Source organism: Chiloscyllium plagiosum, unplaced genomic scaffold, assembly GCF_037043375.1.
Source record: "Chiloscyllium plagiosum isolate Xiang-an unplaced genomic scaffold, Cpla_swu_hap1 HiC_scaffold_33, whole genome shotgun sequence".
In the NCBI taxonomy this organism is placed as follows: domain Eukaryota; kingdom Metazoa; phylum Chordata; class Chondrichthyes; order Orectolobiformes; family Hemiscylliidae; genus Chiloscyllium; species Chiloscyllium plagiosum.
In genome coordinates, this window is record NW_028270171.1 from 6602798 (window position 1) to 6620728 (window position 17931).

General features: G+C 46.6%; 1 protein-coding gene across 2 annotated transcripts in view; it reads right to left on the reverse strand.

The window, feature by feature from the left end:
- The window catches only part of LOC122542007 (receptor-type tyrosine-protein phosphatase H-like), a 116370-nt gene that overhangs the window by 46548 nt on the left and 51891 nt on the right, over positions 1 to 17931 (reverse strand). The window contains exons 4-7 of one of the 2 annotated variants that reach the window (XM_087978246.1): positions 12934 to 13212; positions 11472 to 11750; positions 9707 to 9985; positions 2197 to 2475 (exon numbers count right to left, since the gene is read on the reverse strand). In XM_087978246.1, the coding sequence (XP_087834372.1) occupies positions 2197 to 2475; positions 9707 to 9985; positions 11472 to 11750; positions 12934 to 13212 (1116 nt within the window). The remainder of the gene's footprint in view (positions 1 to 2196; positions 2476 to 9706; positions 9986 to 11471; positions 11751 to 12933; positions 13213 to 17931) is intronic. The other variant, XM_087978247.1, reaches the window with a different exon arrangement.

The following is a 17931-nucleotide window of genomic DNA, read 5'->3' on the forward strand; positions in this document are numbered from 1 at the left end:
TATTGGGGGGCCTATAGTAAACACCCAACAAGGTGACTGCACCTTTCCTATTTCTGACTTCAGCCCATACTACCTCCAAAGGCAGATCCCTCTCGAACTGCCTTTCTGCAGCTGTTATACCATTTCTAATTAGCAACGCCACCCCCCCTCCTTTTTTACCACCCTCCCTAATCCTACTGAAACATCTGTAACCAGGAACCTCCAACAACCATTCCTGTCCCTCTTCTATCCACGTTTCCGTGATGGCCACAACATCGTAGTCCCAGGTACCTATCCACGCCTTAAGTTCACCGACCTTATTTCTGATACTCCTTGCGTTGAAGTATACGCACTTGAACCCATCTCTGTGTCCGTAAGTATTCCCTGTCAGTGCTACCTTCTTCACAGCCTCTCCACACACTTGGACATCCTGACAAACAGCTAGCCTACTTGCTGGACTACAAGTCCGGATCCCATCCCCCTGCCAAATTAGTTTAAATCCCCCCGAAGAGTGCTAGCAAACCTAACCCCCAGGATATTGGTGCCCTTCTGGTTCAGGTGCAACCCGTCCTGCTTGTACAGGTCCCACCTTCCCCAGAATGCAGTCCAATTGTCCAAATGCCTGAAGCCCTCCCTCCTACACCAGCTGTAGAGGCAGCTGTGTTAACTACTGAGCCACCATGCCGCCCCAGTATACTGACAAACTGTCATGAAGACATCACACATCAAGAAAGGACCCACATCTGACACACATTTCGATCAGAGGCATAGACACAGCTTTGTCAGTACAGCATCTTATCTCTGAGATGAATCCAAGGCAATTTCTCAGCACCATAACCGAGGCATCATCAAAGGCACCATCTTACAGATAAGGCTTTAAACCAGGAGTCCAACTGGTGCATCAACTGGAAATAGATCAAAAGCTTCCCTTTGGAGAAGAGATGGGGAGTTCTCCTCAAATTCCAAATGTGCATTTCTCCTGCCATCACTCACTGAACAATCAACTGGAGATAACCATCAGTCTATGGGCTCCATGCCATAGAGTCAATGAGTCATACAGCACGGAAACAGATCCTTCAGTCCAACCAGTCCATGCTGACCAAGTTCCCAAACAAAACTAGTCCCACCTGCACTTGACCCATATCCCTCCAAACCTTTCCTATTCATGTGTTTATCCAAACGTCTTTTAAACATTGCCCAAATCCACCACTTCCTCAGGAAGTTCATTCCATGAACAACCCTCTGTGTAAAAACTTTGCCCCTCATGTCTTTTTAAAATCTTTCTCCTCCCAGCTTAATGGTATGCCCCCCCAGTCTCAAAATCCCCCATCAGAGGGAAAGGGTAATGACTGTGAAGATGGGATCAGAAGGAGCCATTTGACCATCAAGCCTGTACTGTAACTCAATACCAATGGGATTGGTCTCTGGCTAAACTTAGTCTGTATGGCTTTATTTGTTCAGGAATGAAAATGCATCAACCTCAGGTTTAACACCTGTGATTTATGGACTATCAGTTGCAGTTTGCAGAAGAGAGTTTCAGGTTGTTCATCTGGTTCATTAATGTCATTTAGGGAAGGAAATCTGCCATCCTTACCTGGTCTGGACTACACGTGACTCCAGATCCACAGTGTTCAATTGTTAACTACCTCAGAGGATGTGCAGTAAAGAACGGCCCAGCAAGCAACACCCTCATCCCATGAATGAATAAAAGTAAAATGCTTATTGCCCAATCTTTGTGGTAATGTTTCCCAATTTCAGATGGAGACAAGGCATTCTGCCATTGCAATCACTGAGGCTGTGCTGGCAAGGTGAGCCTGACTGGTCAGGGAGCTGTTACCTGTTAATGCCAGGGAATTATTCCAGCAGTGCCAGAGTGAATGAGCTCGGAGTTTGGTGAGCTTATGTTTCAGTGTTACCAACTCTGATTGCAATGCCCTGGCTCCTCACACTCAACAATCTCCAGCCCTTTCTCACGTAAATCGTTGTGGTAATTTGAAATTTGGCATTCTCGTGTTTGCCCTGATAAGTGTAAAGCTTTGGGAAGCTCTGTCCATCTGGCAACATTCAAGCCGATTTCACTGGCTGTCGGATGCTCTGAGAGCATCTAGAGAACATGCAATGCTCAAGCAAGCACCTTTCTCTTTGTTCACACCATCAGTACTAAAGCGAACTCTGCTCCACCTCCCTTGTCACTTTAACCGATGGATGGTAACTTACTTGTGGTGCCTTCTATAATTTTGGGTTCACTCAGTGTGTTCTCCGGAGTGACTGCCTTCACTGTCAGGTTATATCTGAGCCCAGGTTTCAAAGCTGGCACTTGGAACACATTCTGTCCTGGTGCAATGCTGTAGGATGCAATGAAATACTTAGCATCATTTGTAACTGTGATGTTGTACGTGTAATTGGAGGCCCGTATATCAGTGGGCAACGTCCAGTTTATTGTCAGTGACTCTGTTGTCCTATTCACCACAGAGAGATTAGAGACAGCCGTTGGATCTGTGAACACAAAGGCAGAGAAAGGGTTAATGTGAAAGGCTGTTCATCCTGTGTGTTCACGGACACTACGGCCAGTGGACCAGGTCACCTGACGAAGGGGCAGCTCTCCAAAAGCTTGTGATTTCAAATAAACCTGTCGGACTATACCTTGGTGTCGTGTGTCTTCTGACCTTGTCCACCCCAGTCCAACACCAGCACCTCCACGTCATGGTTACAATTTAAGACTGAGATGAGGAGGAATTTCCTCTCTTAGAAGATTGTGAGTCTTTCAAACGCCTTGCCACAGAGAGCTGTGGGGGTGACTTGTGTATATTTAAGACTGAGATAGATTCGTGACCAGTCGGGGAATCGAGGGTTACAGGGAAAGGGTAGGACAGTGGATGTGAGGTATGTTGGATTCTATTGAATGATGGAGCAGGCTGGAGGGGCTGAATGGCCTAGTCCTGTTCCTATTTCTTATGGTTTTCCAACAGTCGTTACTCTTCACAACTAATTAATTGACGGTAAGGAGTCTCGAATAATATAAAATGCTCAGACAGGTAACATCTGGAAAGCCACACCCACAGAACATACAGGAAAGCCACACACACAGACCAAGTCCTAAACTATGAAAGCAACCATCCCAACACACACAAAAGAAGTTGCATCAAGACACTGTTCAAAAGGGCCACAACACACTGCAGTGCACACACACAGAACTGCAAAAAGAGGAAGAAGAACACCTATACAATGTATTCGCCAAAAACGGATACCCCCGCAATTTCATCAACAGATGCCTAAGGGAAAGACAATGGAATGAGGACATGCCACAACCCAAAGGACTAGCCACACTACCATACATCAAAAACATTTCTGAAGTGACAGCCAGACTACTGCGACCACTAGGACTTATAACAGCACACAAACCAACAGCCACTCTCAGACAACAACTCACCAGGACGAAGGACCCGATACCCAGCATGAGCAAAACCAATGTAGTGTACAAAATCCCATGCAAGGACTGCACAAAACACTACATAGGACAAACAGGAAGACAGCTAACGATCTGCATCCATGAACACCAACTAGCCACGAAACGACACAACCAGCTATCCTTAGTAGCCACACATTCAGATAACAAGCAACATGAGTTCAACTGGGACAACACTACTATTATAGGACAAGCCAAACAGAGAACAGCCAGGGAATTCCTAGAGGCATGGCACTCATCCACAGATTCAATCAATAAGCACATCGACCTGGACCCAATATACCGGCCACTGCAGGGGACAGCTGGAATTGACAAATGGAAGCGGCAGATTCAAACCACTACAAATACCGGAGGAAAGATCACAGAAGCGCTTCACAGGGAGGCTCCCAAGCACTGAGGATGTCACCTAGACAGGGGACGAAACGTCTGCAACACAAATTCCCAGCTCGGCGAACAGAACCACAACAGGTAACATCTCTCTTCCTCCACACGATGAGCAGTAATGTGAGCTCTGCTCTGGTCTCTCTTGCTCCCATTACTGTCAGTCTCGATTCTTTTGCAAAGCTCCTGTTCAGATCAGTCAATGTACTTTCTCTTGAGCATGTTATTTTAGCCCCCGTGTCCATGATGAGCTCTAACTCCAGGCACAGGAGATCCAATTGGAGATTGTCTCTACTGTTAAAAGGAGGGGGGTGATTACATTAGAAAGAGTGTAGAGGAGATTTCCTGTGAGTGGAGGGCGTGTGTTATGAGGGAAGGTTGGAATCGACTGGGGTTGCTTTTTCTGGAGCAGTGATAATTGAGAGGGGACCTGATGGAAATGAAAAAAACCATGAGAGGCATGGATAGGACGGACAGGAGGCATTTTTTCCAGTAGTCGAGGGGCATAGATCAAAGGTAGTAGGCACAAAGCTAAGAGGAGAGTGGAGGAGTCTTTTTTCACTCAGATTGTCATGAGAATCTGGAAAGAAACCATCATGATATTTTATCAGTCCTTTGATATTCACTTGCATTGCCATAGCCTCTAGGGCTATGGGCCAAGATCTTTGTTGGTGTCCAGAGACTCGATGGGCCAAATGGCCTCCTTCTGCACTGTAAACATCTATAAGGCGCTGGATTAGTCTAACCTCCACAACACTCTCCACATTCTAACTCTGCACTGTGTAAGGTGCCAGCCACTAACTGCAAAATGCACACACACTGAACCCTCAGTGGGGGGACTGTCTCTTTAACCGACAGAGTGTGATGTACCTGTGGTGGCCATCAGGATCTCAGGTTCACTCAGTGTGCCCTCCGGAGTGACTGCCTTCACTGCCAGGTTATAGGTGAGCCCGGGTTTCAGAGCCGACACTTGGAACACATTTTCTTCTGGTCCAGCGGAGTAGGAATTAATGAAAGGTTCAATACCATTTGAAACTGTGGTGTTGTATGTGTATTTGAAGGCTCGGTTATCAGTGGGCATTGTCCAGTTTATCGTCAGTGACTGCGTTGTCATGTTCACCAGAGACAGATTGGTGACTGGAGAAGGATCGGTTAATAGAAAGACAGAGTCATAGAGTCATACACTACAAAAACAGACCCTTCGGTCCAACCAGTCCATGCTGAACATAATCCCAAACTAAGCTAGTCCTACCTTCCTGCTCCTGGCCCTTATTCCACCAAACCTTTCCTATTCATGCATTTATCCAAATATCTTTTAAACATTGTAATCGTATAAACATCCATCACTTCCTCTGGAAGTTTATTCCGCACGCACATTACCCTGTATTTGTCCCTAGTGAGTTCATACATAGGCAGAGGTCTCCAAACTGTCCCTCCCATCTAAAAGTCACAGTGTGGTATTCTTTGACTCCCTGGACCAGATGTTGATGAAGCCTGCTCAGTCATTGAAAAAGTTTGAGAATTTCAGCAGCAAATTCAATCCGAAGTAAGTTCATGCCAGGATTATAAATGTGATTAAAAATAGAACAGCATCACAAGGGGACAAGAGAACTTTTCAATACAGTAGTGAGGGAGTGCTGCACTGTTGAAGGAGTCAGCTGTAACTTGACACTTTTAATCTGAATTCCATCATGTGCCTCAAGTTGAGGTAAAATAAAGGTTGCCGTCAGAGAGAAAATGGGGAGGTGCCCTAATGCCCAGGCACACTTTACCCTCTCAGGATACAGCATAAAATGCAAATAATCTGTTTGCGGCTTCCCCTCATTTGACACCACACTTCATTACCATCGTAATTCAAACTGACTTCAGTTAGTGTGTAGTATTTCAGGTGGTTTTACTGTTGTGCAATTGGGCCAGTATTTATTACCCATCCCTAAATGCCCTTGGACCGATGGTTCACTGGGCCACTTCAGAGAGCAGTTCAGAGTCAACCATATTACTGTATCTCTGATGTAGGCCAGACCAGGTGCTGATAGCAGATTCCCTTCCCTAAAAGGCCTGAGTGAACCAGTTGTGCGTTTACAATAATTAGACTAGCTTTTAATTCCAGATTTTTTAAAATGATAATTCAAATTTCACCATCAGCCACAACAGGATTCAAATCCATCCCTCCAGAATATTATGAAGTCTGGATTATTGAATTAGTGACATTTCCCTCCCTGGAGAATGGAGATGTTAATGAGATGGTTATATGTAACTTGATACATGTAACAGTCATTTGAAAGGGACTGTGAAGAGCAGATGGTATCGTCTGTACAAAAGAGAGACAGACAACGAATCCAGGGAGTGGTACTGTGTACAACAGGGTCAATAAAAAAAGTTTAAAAGCGTGGCGCTGGAAAAGCACAGCAGGTCAGGCAGTATCTGAGGAGCAGGAGAATCGACATTTCGGGTATAAATCCTTCATTATGAATGTGGTGGTGGTAGGGGGAGCGGATGCTGAGATTAATTGGAGGGTGGGGGTGGGGGTGGGTGTGGGGTAGCTAGGAAGGCGATACATAGATGCAGGTGGGGGATAATGGTGATAGGTCAGAGTGGAAGGTGGAGCGGATAGGTGGGAAGGAAGATAGACAGGTAGGACAGCACAAGAGGCGGTGCCTAGTTTGAGGGTTGAATCTGGAATGAGGTGGGGGGATTGGAGATGAGGAAACTGGTGAAGTCGACGTTGATGCCATGTGGTTGGAAGGTCCCAAGGTGGAAGATGAGGCGTTCATCCTCCAGGCATCAGGTGACTTGGATTTGGCCTTTGGAGGAGGACCAGGACTTGCATGTCCTTGGCGGAGTGGGAGGGGGATTTGAAGTGGTTGGCCATGAGGCAGGGAGTTGTTTGATGCATGTGTCCCAGAGATGTTCTCTGAAACGTTCCGTGAAAATCTCTGTCGGATGTGGAAAGATCCTTTGGAGTCTTGGACAGTGGTGAGGGGGGAGATGTGGGCACAGATTTTACACTTTCTTTTGGGGCCTTGGACAAACATTGGTAGAGATTTTCCTGCACATCCAAACAGCTAATCTACTGCGTCCGTTGCTCTCGATGTGGTCTCCTCTACTTTGGGGAGACAGGATGCCAAGTTGCTGAACGTTTCAGAGAACACCTCTGGGACATACACACCAAACACCCCCACTGCCCTGTGGCTGAACACTTCAACTCCCCCTCCCACTCCGCCAAGGACATGCAGGTCCTGGGCCTCTTCCACAGCCAAATCCAAGCCACCCGATGCCTGGAGGAAGAACACCTCATCCTCTGCCTTGGAACCCTCCAACCACACGGCATCAACATCGACTTCACCAGTTTCCTCATCTCCCCTCCTACCACCTTATCCCTGACCCAACCCTCCAACTCAGCACCGCCCTCTTCAACTGTCCTACCTGCCAATCTTCCTTCCCACCTATCTGATCTCCTCCCCTCTGACCAAGCGCCATCACCACCCACCTGCATCTACCTATCTCCTTCCCAGCTACCTCACCCCCACCCCCACCCTCATATTTACCTGTCAGCCCCTTACCCCCTCCCCCCACATTCTTGACGAAAGGCTTACGCCCAAAACATTGACTCTCTTGCTCCTCGGATGCTGCCTGACCTGCTGTGCTTTTCCAGCGCCACACTTTTTGACTCTGATCTCCAGCATCTGCAGTCCTCACTTTCTCAATAAAAGGGTTTGTCAGTATGAGAGAGCGATCACTCACTGTTGAAGGGGAAACTGTTAAGGTCATGAGCCACCAGTGGACACCATTGCAATATGCACACTCCAACCCAAATCCACCGGCTTCTCACGACAGCAGAAGCCACTAAGGTTACAAAAAGCACCACGTGGATACAGAGTCGTAGAGATGTGCAGCTCGTTCCAACTCGTCCATGCCGACCAGATCTTCCAACCCAATCTAGTCCAACTTGCCTGCACCTGGATCATATCCCTCCAAACCCTTCACAGTCATATACCCAACCAGATGCCTTTTAAATGCTGTAATTGTACCAGCCTCCACCACTTCCTTTGGCAGCTCATTCGATATACACACCATCCTCTGTGAGAAAAAGCTGCCCCTTAGGTCCCTTTTATATCTTTTCCCTCTCACCCTAAACTTATGCCCTCTAGTTCTGGGCTCCCCCAGGGAAAAGACTTTGTTTATTTATCTTATCCATGCCTTCAGGATTTTATAAATCTTTATAAGGTCACCCTTAGCCTCTGATGCCTCAAGGAAAACAGCCCTAGCTTATTCAACCACTCCAATTTTGTTAAGCTCCATCAAGCTTCTGATGAGCATGAAACAAATGGGTTGTTGTAAGAAAAACCCAGCTGGTTCACCGATCCCTGCCAAGGGAGGCATCGTTTTGCCAATTCGGCTCCACGTGACTTGTTACCCACAGCAACACAATCAGCATTCCATTCAGTTGCATATGAGATCGTTGAAAATAGGCCGTTCAGCCCCTTGAGCTGTTGCTCTGAAATCCAATAAGACCACGGCTGGTCTTCTACCGCATAGGCCATTTCCCCGTGGTCACCCCCATATCCCATGATGTCTCTCATATCTCAAAATCTATTGATCTCTGTCTTGAAGATACCCAATGACTGAGACTCCACAGCAACTCCACTCACCCCCTCCCCATACAGAGAATTCCAAAAATTCACCACCGCCACTTTGAGTGAAGAAAGTCTTCCTCATCTAAGTCATTTTTAATGCATTAATAGGAAAAGGGCATCTCTGGCTAGGCCCAGCATTTAATGCCCATCCCTAATTGCCCAGAGGGCAGTTAAGACTCAATCCTGTTGCTGTGGGTCTAGAATCACATGTAAGCCAGACCAGGTAAGGATGGGAGATTCCCTTTCCTAAAGGGCATTAATGAATCAAATTGGTTTTTCCTGACAATCCGACTCTTAATCCGAGATTATTACTGAATTCAAATTCCACCATCTGCCATGGCAGGATTTGAATCCAGGAGCTTATTATCTGGGTCTCCAGATTAATCGTCCAGTGACAATACCAGTAGACTTTTGACAACCCCATAAAGGCAGTCACAAATGGCCTTCATCGTATCCTGAAGCTGCTAGATAGGATTACGCCCGAAACATTGACTTCTCCACTTCCTGATGCTGCCTGGTTTGCTGCATTCTTCCAGCCTCCCGCTTGACCATCCCCTACCCCAGCCCAGGGAAGCACCCTACCCCCAATGACCCCTGTCAGAATTGTGCATGTTTCCATGGGATCAACTCTCTTCTTGATTCTCGAGAACAGAGTCCTGATTTCCTCAATCTCTCCTTGTTGAGATTGTAGATTGAGCATCATCCCAATCTCAGGGGCCTTTGTGGATGGACAATGAATGCTGGCTTTGCTACCTCCTCAAGAGTGAACGCAGAGAGACCAGCATCTCCAAATTCCCATGGAATTGTGGGAGCAATGCACAAACCTGAGTACAGAGCAGTTGATGAGTCACTCCATACTGCTGGCATCAGTCACACTGTAAAACCACACACACTTCCTCAAGAGCGACTTACAGTAAACAGTGTCTACTCAACAACAGAAACCCATCGTGCCCCACCCCTGTCCTCACTGGGCACCACATTACCACTTTCCAATGAGGTTAACTAGACCCTCAATTGTTTACATTTCTTTTTCATTTTAAATTGTTTTCTTTTTTTTATTTTGTATTTTTTTAAATTTTACCCTCGATTGTTTATTCAGCTCCACCTCAAATTCCATTGGCTGAGGTACTGAGGTCAATTCTGCCACTCCAATCACTGATCCCACCTGACGTCACTGTGCAGGCTGGATTAGCCAACTGCAGCCTCAGTCTCCTATCTCTTTGACCGACGGAGGGTAACTTACTTGTGGTGCCTCCTGTAGCCTTGGGGTCACTCAGTGTGCCCTCGGGAGTGACTGCCATCACTGTCAGGTTATATCTGAGCCCGGGTTCTAGACCGTGCATTTGGAACACATCCTCTTCTGTCCCAGTGGAGTTCGTCCCAATTGAAGATCCAGTATCGCTCGTGACTGTAATATTGTATGTGTATACAGAGACTCGTGTATCATTGGGCACTGTCCAGTTTATCGTCAGTGACTCTGTCGTGCTATTCACCACAGAAAGACTGGTGACCGGAGAAGGATCTGTGATCAGAAAGGCAGAGAAAGGGTTAGAGTGAGTCTGTATTGGCAGTCATGGTGTCACTGGCTAGAATCCACATTTATTGCCCATCCCTAATTGCCTAGAGGGCAGTTAAGAGTCAATCCTGTTGCTGTGGGTCTAGAATCACATGTAAGCCAGACCAGGTAAGGATGGCAGATTCCCTTTCCTAAAGGGCATTAATGAATCAAATTGGTTTTTCCCGACAATCTGACTCTTAATCCGAGATTATTACTGAATTACAAATTTCACCATCTGCCATGGCAAGATTTGAATCCAGGACCTTATTATCTGGGTCTCCAGATTAATCGTCCAGTGACAATACCAGTAGACTTTTGACAACCCCATAAAGGCAGTCACAAATGGCCTTCATCGTATCCTGAAGCTGCTAGATAGGATTACGCCCGAAACGTTGACTTCACCACTTCCTGATGCTGCCTGATTTGCTGCATTCTTCCAGCCTCCTGCTTGAACATCCCCTACCCCAGCCCAGGGAAGCACCCTACCCCCAATGACCCCTGTCAGAATAGTGCATGTTTCCATGGGATCAACTCTCTTCTTGATTCTCGAGAACAGAGTCCTGGTTTCCTCAATCTCTCCTTGTTGAGGTTGTAGATTGAGCATCATCCCAATCTCAGGGGCCTTTGTGGATGGACAATGAATGCTGGCTTTGCTACCTCCTCAAGAGTGAACGCAGAGAGACCAGCATCTCCAAATTCCCATGGAATTGTGGGAGCGAAGCGCAAACCTGAGTACAGAGCAGTTGATGAGTCACTCCATACTGCTGGCATCAGTCACTCTGTAAAACCACACACACTTCCTCAAGAGCGACTTCCAGTAAACAGTGTCTACTCAACAACAGAAACCCATCGTGCCCCACCCCTGTCCTCACTGGGCACCACATTACCACTTTCCAATGAGGTTAACTAGACCCTCAATTGTTTACATTTCTTTTTCATTTTAATTTTTTCTTTTTTTTCAGGTTTTTTTTATTTTACCCTCGATTGATTATATTTTTAATTTTTTTGTTTTTTTCTCTAAAACCCCTTTTTTTTTCTTTTTTTGTGTTTTATTTTCTAACCCCCACTCTGCCACCTAACTGCGGTAGTGCTTATTTTTTCCCCAGCCCCCATGGTGTGTGTGTGTGCAGGTGTGAGACACAGTGAGAGACACAAGGTGCACGAATCTTTATTCAATTTCCACCACCAGGAAGAAAGGAAACACACGTGTGGCCAGTGACAAGCAGTGCCCTTCACAAAAGGGAAATGCTGTGTGATCAAACAGTGAAGGAGAGGGCAGGGATTAAACCCTCAATTGTTTATTCAGCTCCACCTCAAATTCCATTGGCTGAGGTACTGAGGTCAATTCTGCCGCTCCAATCACTGATCCCACCTGACGTCACTGTGCAGGCTGGATTAGCCAACTGGAGCCTCAGTCTCCTATCTCTTTGACCGACGGAGAGTAACTTACTTGTGGTGCCTCCTGTAGCCTTGGGGTCACTCAGTGTGCCCTCGGGAGTGACTGCCATCACTGTCAGGTTATATCTGAGCCCGGGTTCTAGACCGTGCACTTGGAACACATCCTCTTCTGTCCCAGTGGAGTTCGTCCCAATTGAAGATCCATTATAGCTCATGACTGTAATATTGTATGTGTATACAGAGGCTCGTGTATCATTGGGCACTATCCAGTTTATCGTCAGTGACTCTGTCGTGCTATTCACCACAGAAAGACTGGTGACCGGAGAAGGATCTGTGATCAGAAAGCAGAGAATGGGTTAGAGTGAGTCTGTATTGGCAGTCATGGTGTCACTGGCTAGAATCCACATTTATTGCCCATCCCTAATTGCCTAGAGGGCAGTTAAGACTCAATCCTGTTGCTGTGGGTCTAGAATCACATGTAAGCCAGACCAGGTAAGGATGGCAGATTCCCTTTCCTAAAGGGCATTAATGAATCAAATTGTTTTTTCCCGACAATCCGACTCTTAATCCGAGATTATTACTGAATTACAAATTCCACCATCTGCCATGGCAGGATTTGAATCCAGGAGCTTATTATCTGGGTCTCCAGATTAATCGTCCAGTGACAATACCAGTAGACTTTTGACAACCCCATAAAGGCAGTCACAAATGGCCTTCATCGTATCCTGAAGCTGCTAGATAGGATTACGCCCGAAACGTTGACTTCTCCACTTCCTGATGCTGCCTGGTTTGCTGCATTCTTCCAGCCTCCCGCTTAAACATCCCCTACCCCAGCCCAGGGAAGCACCCTACCCCCAATGACCCCTGTCAGAATTGTGCATGTTTCCATGGGATCAACTCTCTTCTTGATTCTCGAGAACAGAGTCCTGGTTTCCTCAATCTCTCCTTGTTGAGATTGTAGATTGAGCATCATCCCAATCTCAGGGGCCTTTGTGGATGGACAATGAATGCTGGCTTTGCTACCTCCTCAAGAGTGAATGCAGAGAGACCAGCATCTCCAAATTCCCATGGAATTGTGGGAGCGAAGCGCAAACCTGAGTACAGAGCAGTTGATGAGTCACTCCATACTGCTGGCATCAGTCACTGTAAAACCACACACACTTCCTCAAGAGCGACTTACAGTAAACAGTGTCTACTCAACAACAGAAACCCATCATGCCCCACCCCTGTCCTCACTGGGCACCACATTACCACTTTCCAATGAGGTTAACTAGACCCTCAATTGTTTACATTTCTTTTTCATTTTAAATTTTTTTTATTTTTTTTTTATTTTGTATTTTTTTTAATTTTACCCTCGATTGTTTATTCAGCTCCACCTCAAATTCCATTGGCTGAGGTACTGAGGTCAATTCTGCCACTCCAATCACTGATCCCACCTGACGTCACTGTGCAGGCTGGATTAGCCAACTGCAGCCTCAGTCTCCTATCTCTTTGACCAACGGAGAGTAACTTACTTGTGGTGCCTCCTGTAGTCTTGGGGTCACTCAGTGTGCCCTCGGGAGTGACTGCCATCACTGTCAGGTTATATCTGAGCCCGGGTTCTAGACCGTGCACTTGGAACACATCCTCTCCTGTCCCAGTGGAGTTCGTCCCAATTGAAGATCCAGTATCGCTCGTGACTGTAATATTGTATGTGTATACAGAGACTCGTGTATCATTGGGCACTGTCCAGTTTATCGTCAGTGACTCTGTCGTGCTATTCACCACAGAAAGACTGGTGACCGGAGAAGGATCTGTGATCAGAAAGGCAGAGAAAGGGTTAGAGTGAGTCTGTATTGGCAGTCATGGTGTCACTGGCTAGATTCCACATTTATCGCCCATCCCTAATTGCCCAGAGGGCAGTTAAGAGTCAACCATGTTGCTTTCGGACTGGAGTCAGACTGCCCTCCCTGAAGGGCTTTGGGAACCAGATGGGATTTTTCCAACAATTGGCAATGAATTAATCACCATCAAAATCATAATTCCAGATTTCCACCATCTGCTGTGGTAGGGTTTGAACCTGAGTTCTCAGAATATCACCTGGACTTCTGGATTAACAGTCCAGTGACAATACCATGACCTATACATAGCTGCTGATGTGGTTTATTGGTGACCCTACAATCAGAGAGTGAACAGCCTCAAGCAAACATTTTGTGGGACTCATATAACACGGAAGAGGCCCTTCGGCCCATCAGCTCTGCGTCAACCTATCTGCGGATAGTGCAGGTGGAGATCCCAGAGTTGGTCAAATCTGTTACAAAACTCTCTACGCAGTGGTTAAGAGCAGCAAAATGTCTAACTGCTAAGACTTTTTCAACATCACGGCAAAGTGCCAGCTGCCAAGTGAGACTTTAAACTGAGGTCTGCACCAATCCATAAAACAGACCCCCCGCTCACCCCGGCACCTTCTCAAAGGGGAGTTCTGCTGGTTCCCTGACAAATCTTTTGTAAAATAGAAGCTTATTATCATGTGTACTTTTCCATGAAAAATACAGTGAGAAGTTTTATTAGCTGCCCCATCGCGGCACCGATATTAATGACAGAAGCCATATAGAATAACAAAAGTAAAGCTGAGATAAACTTAGTCACAGTTCAGCCTATTTAGGAATGATAGAAGATGCAGCTGGGAAGAGACCACTATTCCAGGACAGGGAGTGCCACATTAGGCCACTGGAACACTGGGGCCGGATGCCTCAGTGATGGGCCGAGACCAGCTGCCAAGCCACCGGGATACCTGGATGCCGAAGGTGAAGATGGCCTCCACAGACCTCTGTGCTGGGACACCACTGGACACCATCTTGTCTCAGAGCCAGAAGTCTTCCTCTAAGGACCGTCTGTTAGAGATGGCTGATCCGTTCATTTCTATCTTTGTTTGATCCAGCGTCACCGAAGACTAACAATCTCTTCCTCCTGCTGTGTGTTATTTTGGGGATCTTGCTGTGCACAAGTCTGTGACGGCAGCAACTGTACTTTAAGAGTGGTACCATGTCTGTCACAAGGAAGTGAAGGTGATATCATACGCAAATGTGTCCTTCAGGGATCTCAGCTGGTAATGGTCATCATATGGCGCATCATCTCTTACTGCACAGAGTGAACCACCACAGGGGTGACAGACCCTTTAAGAGAGTGGAGGGTAACTTGCATCCTGTGCCCTTTAGATTCCCAACCATAATCTAGTTGAATCATAAACTGCCTACAATGTAGGAGCAGGCCATTCAGTCCATCAAATCTACACCAACCCTCCAAAGGGCATCCCATTCATATCCAAACCTCCACCTTATTCCTGTAACCCTGCATTTACCATTGCTAAACCACGTAGTCCTGGACACTATGGACAATTTAGTATGGCCAATCCACCCTAACCTACATATCTTCAGACTGCGGGAGGAAACCAGAGCATCTGGAGAGAAACCACATAGATACAGGGCGAATGTACAAACTCCACACAGACAGTCACCAAAGGCTGGGATCGAACCCAGGTCCCTGGTACTGTGAGGCAGCAGTGCTAACCACTGAGCCATCATGTCACCCCAATGACAGAGCAGGTTCGATGGGCTGAATGACATATCAATGCTCCTATCCCCCATGTTCTCAGGAGCATGCACTGAGCAGACTGACTGTATTCATCACATTGAAATTGAGGAGAGGTTGGGTATGTTCAACCTGGGTGGCACATTGGTTGGCACTGCTACCTCACAGCGTCAGGGACCTGGGTTCGATTCCACCCTCTGGGCGACTGTCTGTGTAGAATTTGCACATTCTCCCCATTTCCTCCAGGTGCTCTGGTTTCTTCCCACAGTCCAAAGATGTGCAGGTTAGGTGAATTGGCCATGGGAAATTGCACATAGTGTTCAGGGATGTGTAGGTTAGGTGCATTAGTCAGGGGAAAATATAGAGTAATAGGGAAGGGGAATGGGTCTGGGTGGGTTACTCTTCGGAGGGTCAGTATGGACTTGTTGGGCTGAATGGCCTGTTTCCACACCATAGGGATTCTATGGTTCCTGGATTTTCGAAGAAGGAGATGCAACTTTATTGAAACATATAAGGTTCTTTGGGGACTGGACGGGGTAGATGTGGAGGGGTTGTTTCCTTTGTGTGGGAGAGACTAGGACCAGGGGATAATCTCAGAATAAGGGGTCACCTATTTACAATAGAGATGGAGAGGGCAATTTCTCTCTCAGAGGGTAGTGACTCTCTGGAATTCTTTCCCACACAGGGCTGTAGGGGTTGGGTTACTCAGCATATTCAAGGCTGAGAGGGACAGATGTTTAATTAGTCAGAGAACTGCGAATCACAGAATTGTTACAGAGCAATAGGAAGCCATTCAGCCCATTGTGCCTGCACTGGTCCTATCCCTTAGTGCCAATCTCCTGCCTTTTCCTACTTCACTGCTCATCATTTCTATCTAAATCATCATCCAAATCCCTCTTGAATCCCTCAGTTCACGTGGGATCTGGAGTTGGAAGTAGCAGAAAGTGGAGTTGAGTTTGATTAGATCAGACAAGACTTTGATGAATGGTGAAGCAGATTCGATGGGCTGAATGGCCTACTTTTTTTCCTACATCTCTTATGGTTTTAAGGTTGAAACGTGCCAAACATCTTCTACAACAATGGAGTGAAGCTGAAAGCTCCCAGTGACATTGATAACTGTTTGAAAATTGTGTATCACCAGGTAGTGTCGGACAGTCTCTTCTGTGTTCCCAGGTTAGATAGTTGTCTCACTGTGTATCACTTGGAGTTTCGTAACCTTGTCTTACTGTGGATGTCAGCAACCGGGGTTGATGCCTTGTGTAATATCTCTGCAACGTGTAGCTACTGAGTGGGTGTGGGAGAATCACTGGGTGCTGGGATAGCTCCTATTGCTGTATCCCAGCTAAGAGAAATATTATTGCAATCGGTCTCTGGCAGATCACTGAAGGTGGGATGTAGACACTGAGCTTTGAGTATGACATTGAACCTGGTCACAAATGTCCAGTCTTTATGGATATATTGAACTGAAGAAGTCAGACTGGACTCAAAAGGTTAACTCTGTTTCTCTCTTCACAGATGGTGCCAGATCTGCTGAGTTTCTCCAGCACTTACTGTCTTTGTTTCAGATTTGCAGCATCCGCAGGACTTTGCTTTTATTTGAGTAGCTGTGAATGTCTTTGACTCCATTTGCAATTCTTCAATATTTAAGCTTACATCACGAAGATTAACAACACAAAGTGACATTTTGGATAAGATACAAGGTGTGGGGGCACGGTGCCTCACAGCACCAAGGACCTGGGTTCGATTCCACCCTCGGGCGACTGTCTGGAGTTTGCACATTCTCTCTCTATCTGTAAGGGTTTCCTCTCCCAGTCCAAAGATGTGCAGGTTAGGGTGGACTGGCCATGGGAAATTGCACATGGTGTGCAGGGAAGAGCAGGCTGGGTGGATGTGCCATGGATCACAGGAGTAGGATAGGTCAAGGTGGCCTACTCTTTTGAGGATTGTGTGGATTGTGTGGATTTGATGGGCTGAATGGCCTGCACTATAAGGATTCTATGATTCTCATGCTCTGGAGTATAGCATAATCTAGTACTCAAGGACTGGTATAATATGTGGTCAATGTTGTGTGAGGGATTGAAAGGGTTAATACCTGAATACTACTTTAATCAGCACACAATATTGAATATCACAGACAGCCCAGAGGGAGAAAAGCATGGGACCCTAAAGGAGTAAAGACCAAACATCCATTTCCTCCGATGTAACAGTGTCCATTCTATCGATGTCACTTGTACCTTGTTGCTAACATACGATGAACTCCATCTTTGTTTAAGATAAGTGCCTTTTCTTGTCGGATCAGTGAGTGGTTTTCCACCACCATACTAGACCCAGCAGCTCCTGAAAGAGGATGGTCATGACAAACCTATCCCGCAGTGGGCAATATTGCCAGTAGCCTCATACAACACAGTGGTCTGTGCCCATTCGTCAGGGCACCCACACACCGCCCCCCCCCCCCCCCAACTGAGATGTGAGGTGAATAATGGAACCCATTGTTTGGAGTAAGGAGTGAGGTCTGTGTGAATTGTGTCAGTAGAAGTTCCTCAGCTGCATCCATGCCAGCTCTGATCCTCACTGCATGATTCGGATCCCTCCCTGTCTCCCTTTACAGCCCAAGATGGAGTAATTACTTAAAAAGGAAGCTTTTCCTTCCAAAACAAGGGGGAACCATCCAAGTTGTTTATTTAATGACTTACTGACAAAAATGGACCTCATACCTATCCCTGTGACGCACCCCTGGTCACAGGCCTCTGGTCTGAAAAGCAAACGACCACCACCACCACCCTTTGTCTCTACCATCAAGCCAGTTTTTTAGTTTAAAGATACAGGGTAGGCCATTTAGGACTGAGCTGAGGAGAAATGTCTTCACCCAGAGAGTGGGGAGCCTGTGGAATTCTCTGCCACAGAAAGTGGTTGAGGCCAAAATATTGCGTGTTTACGAGGAG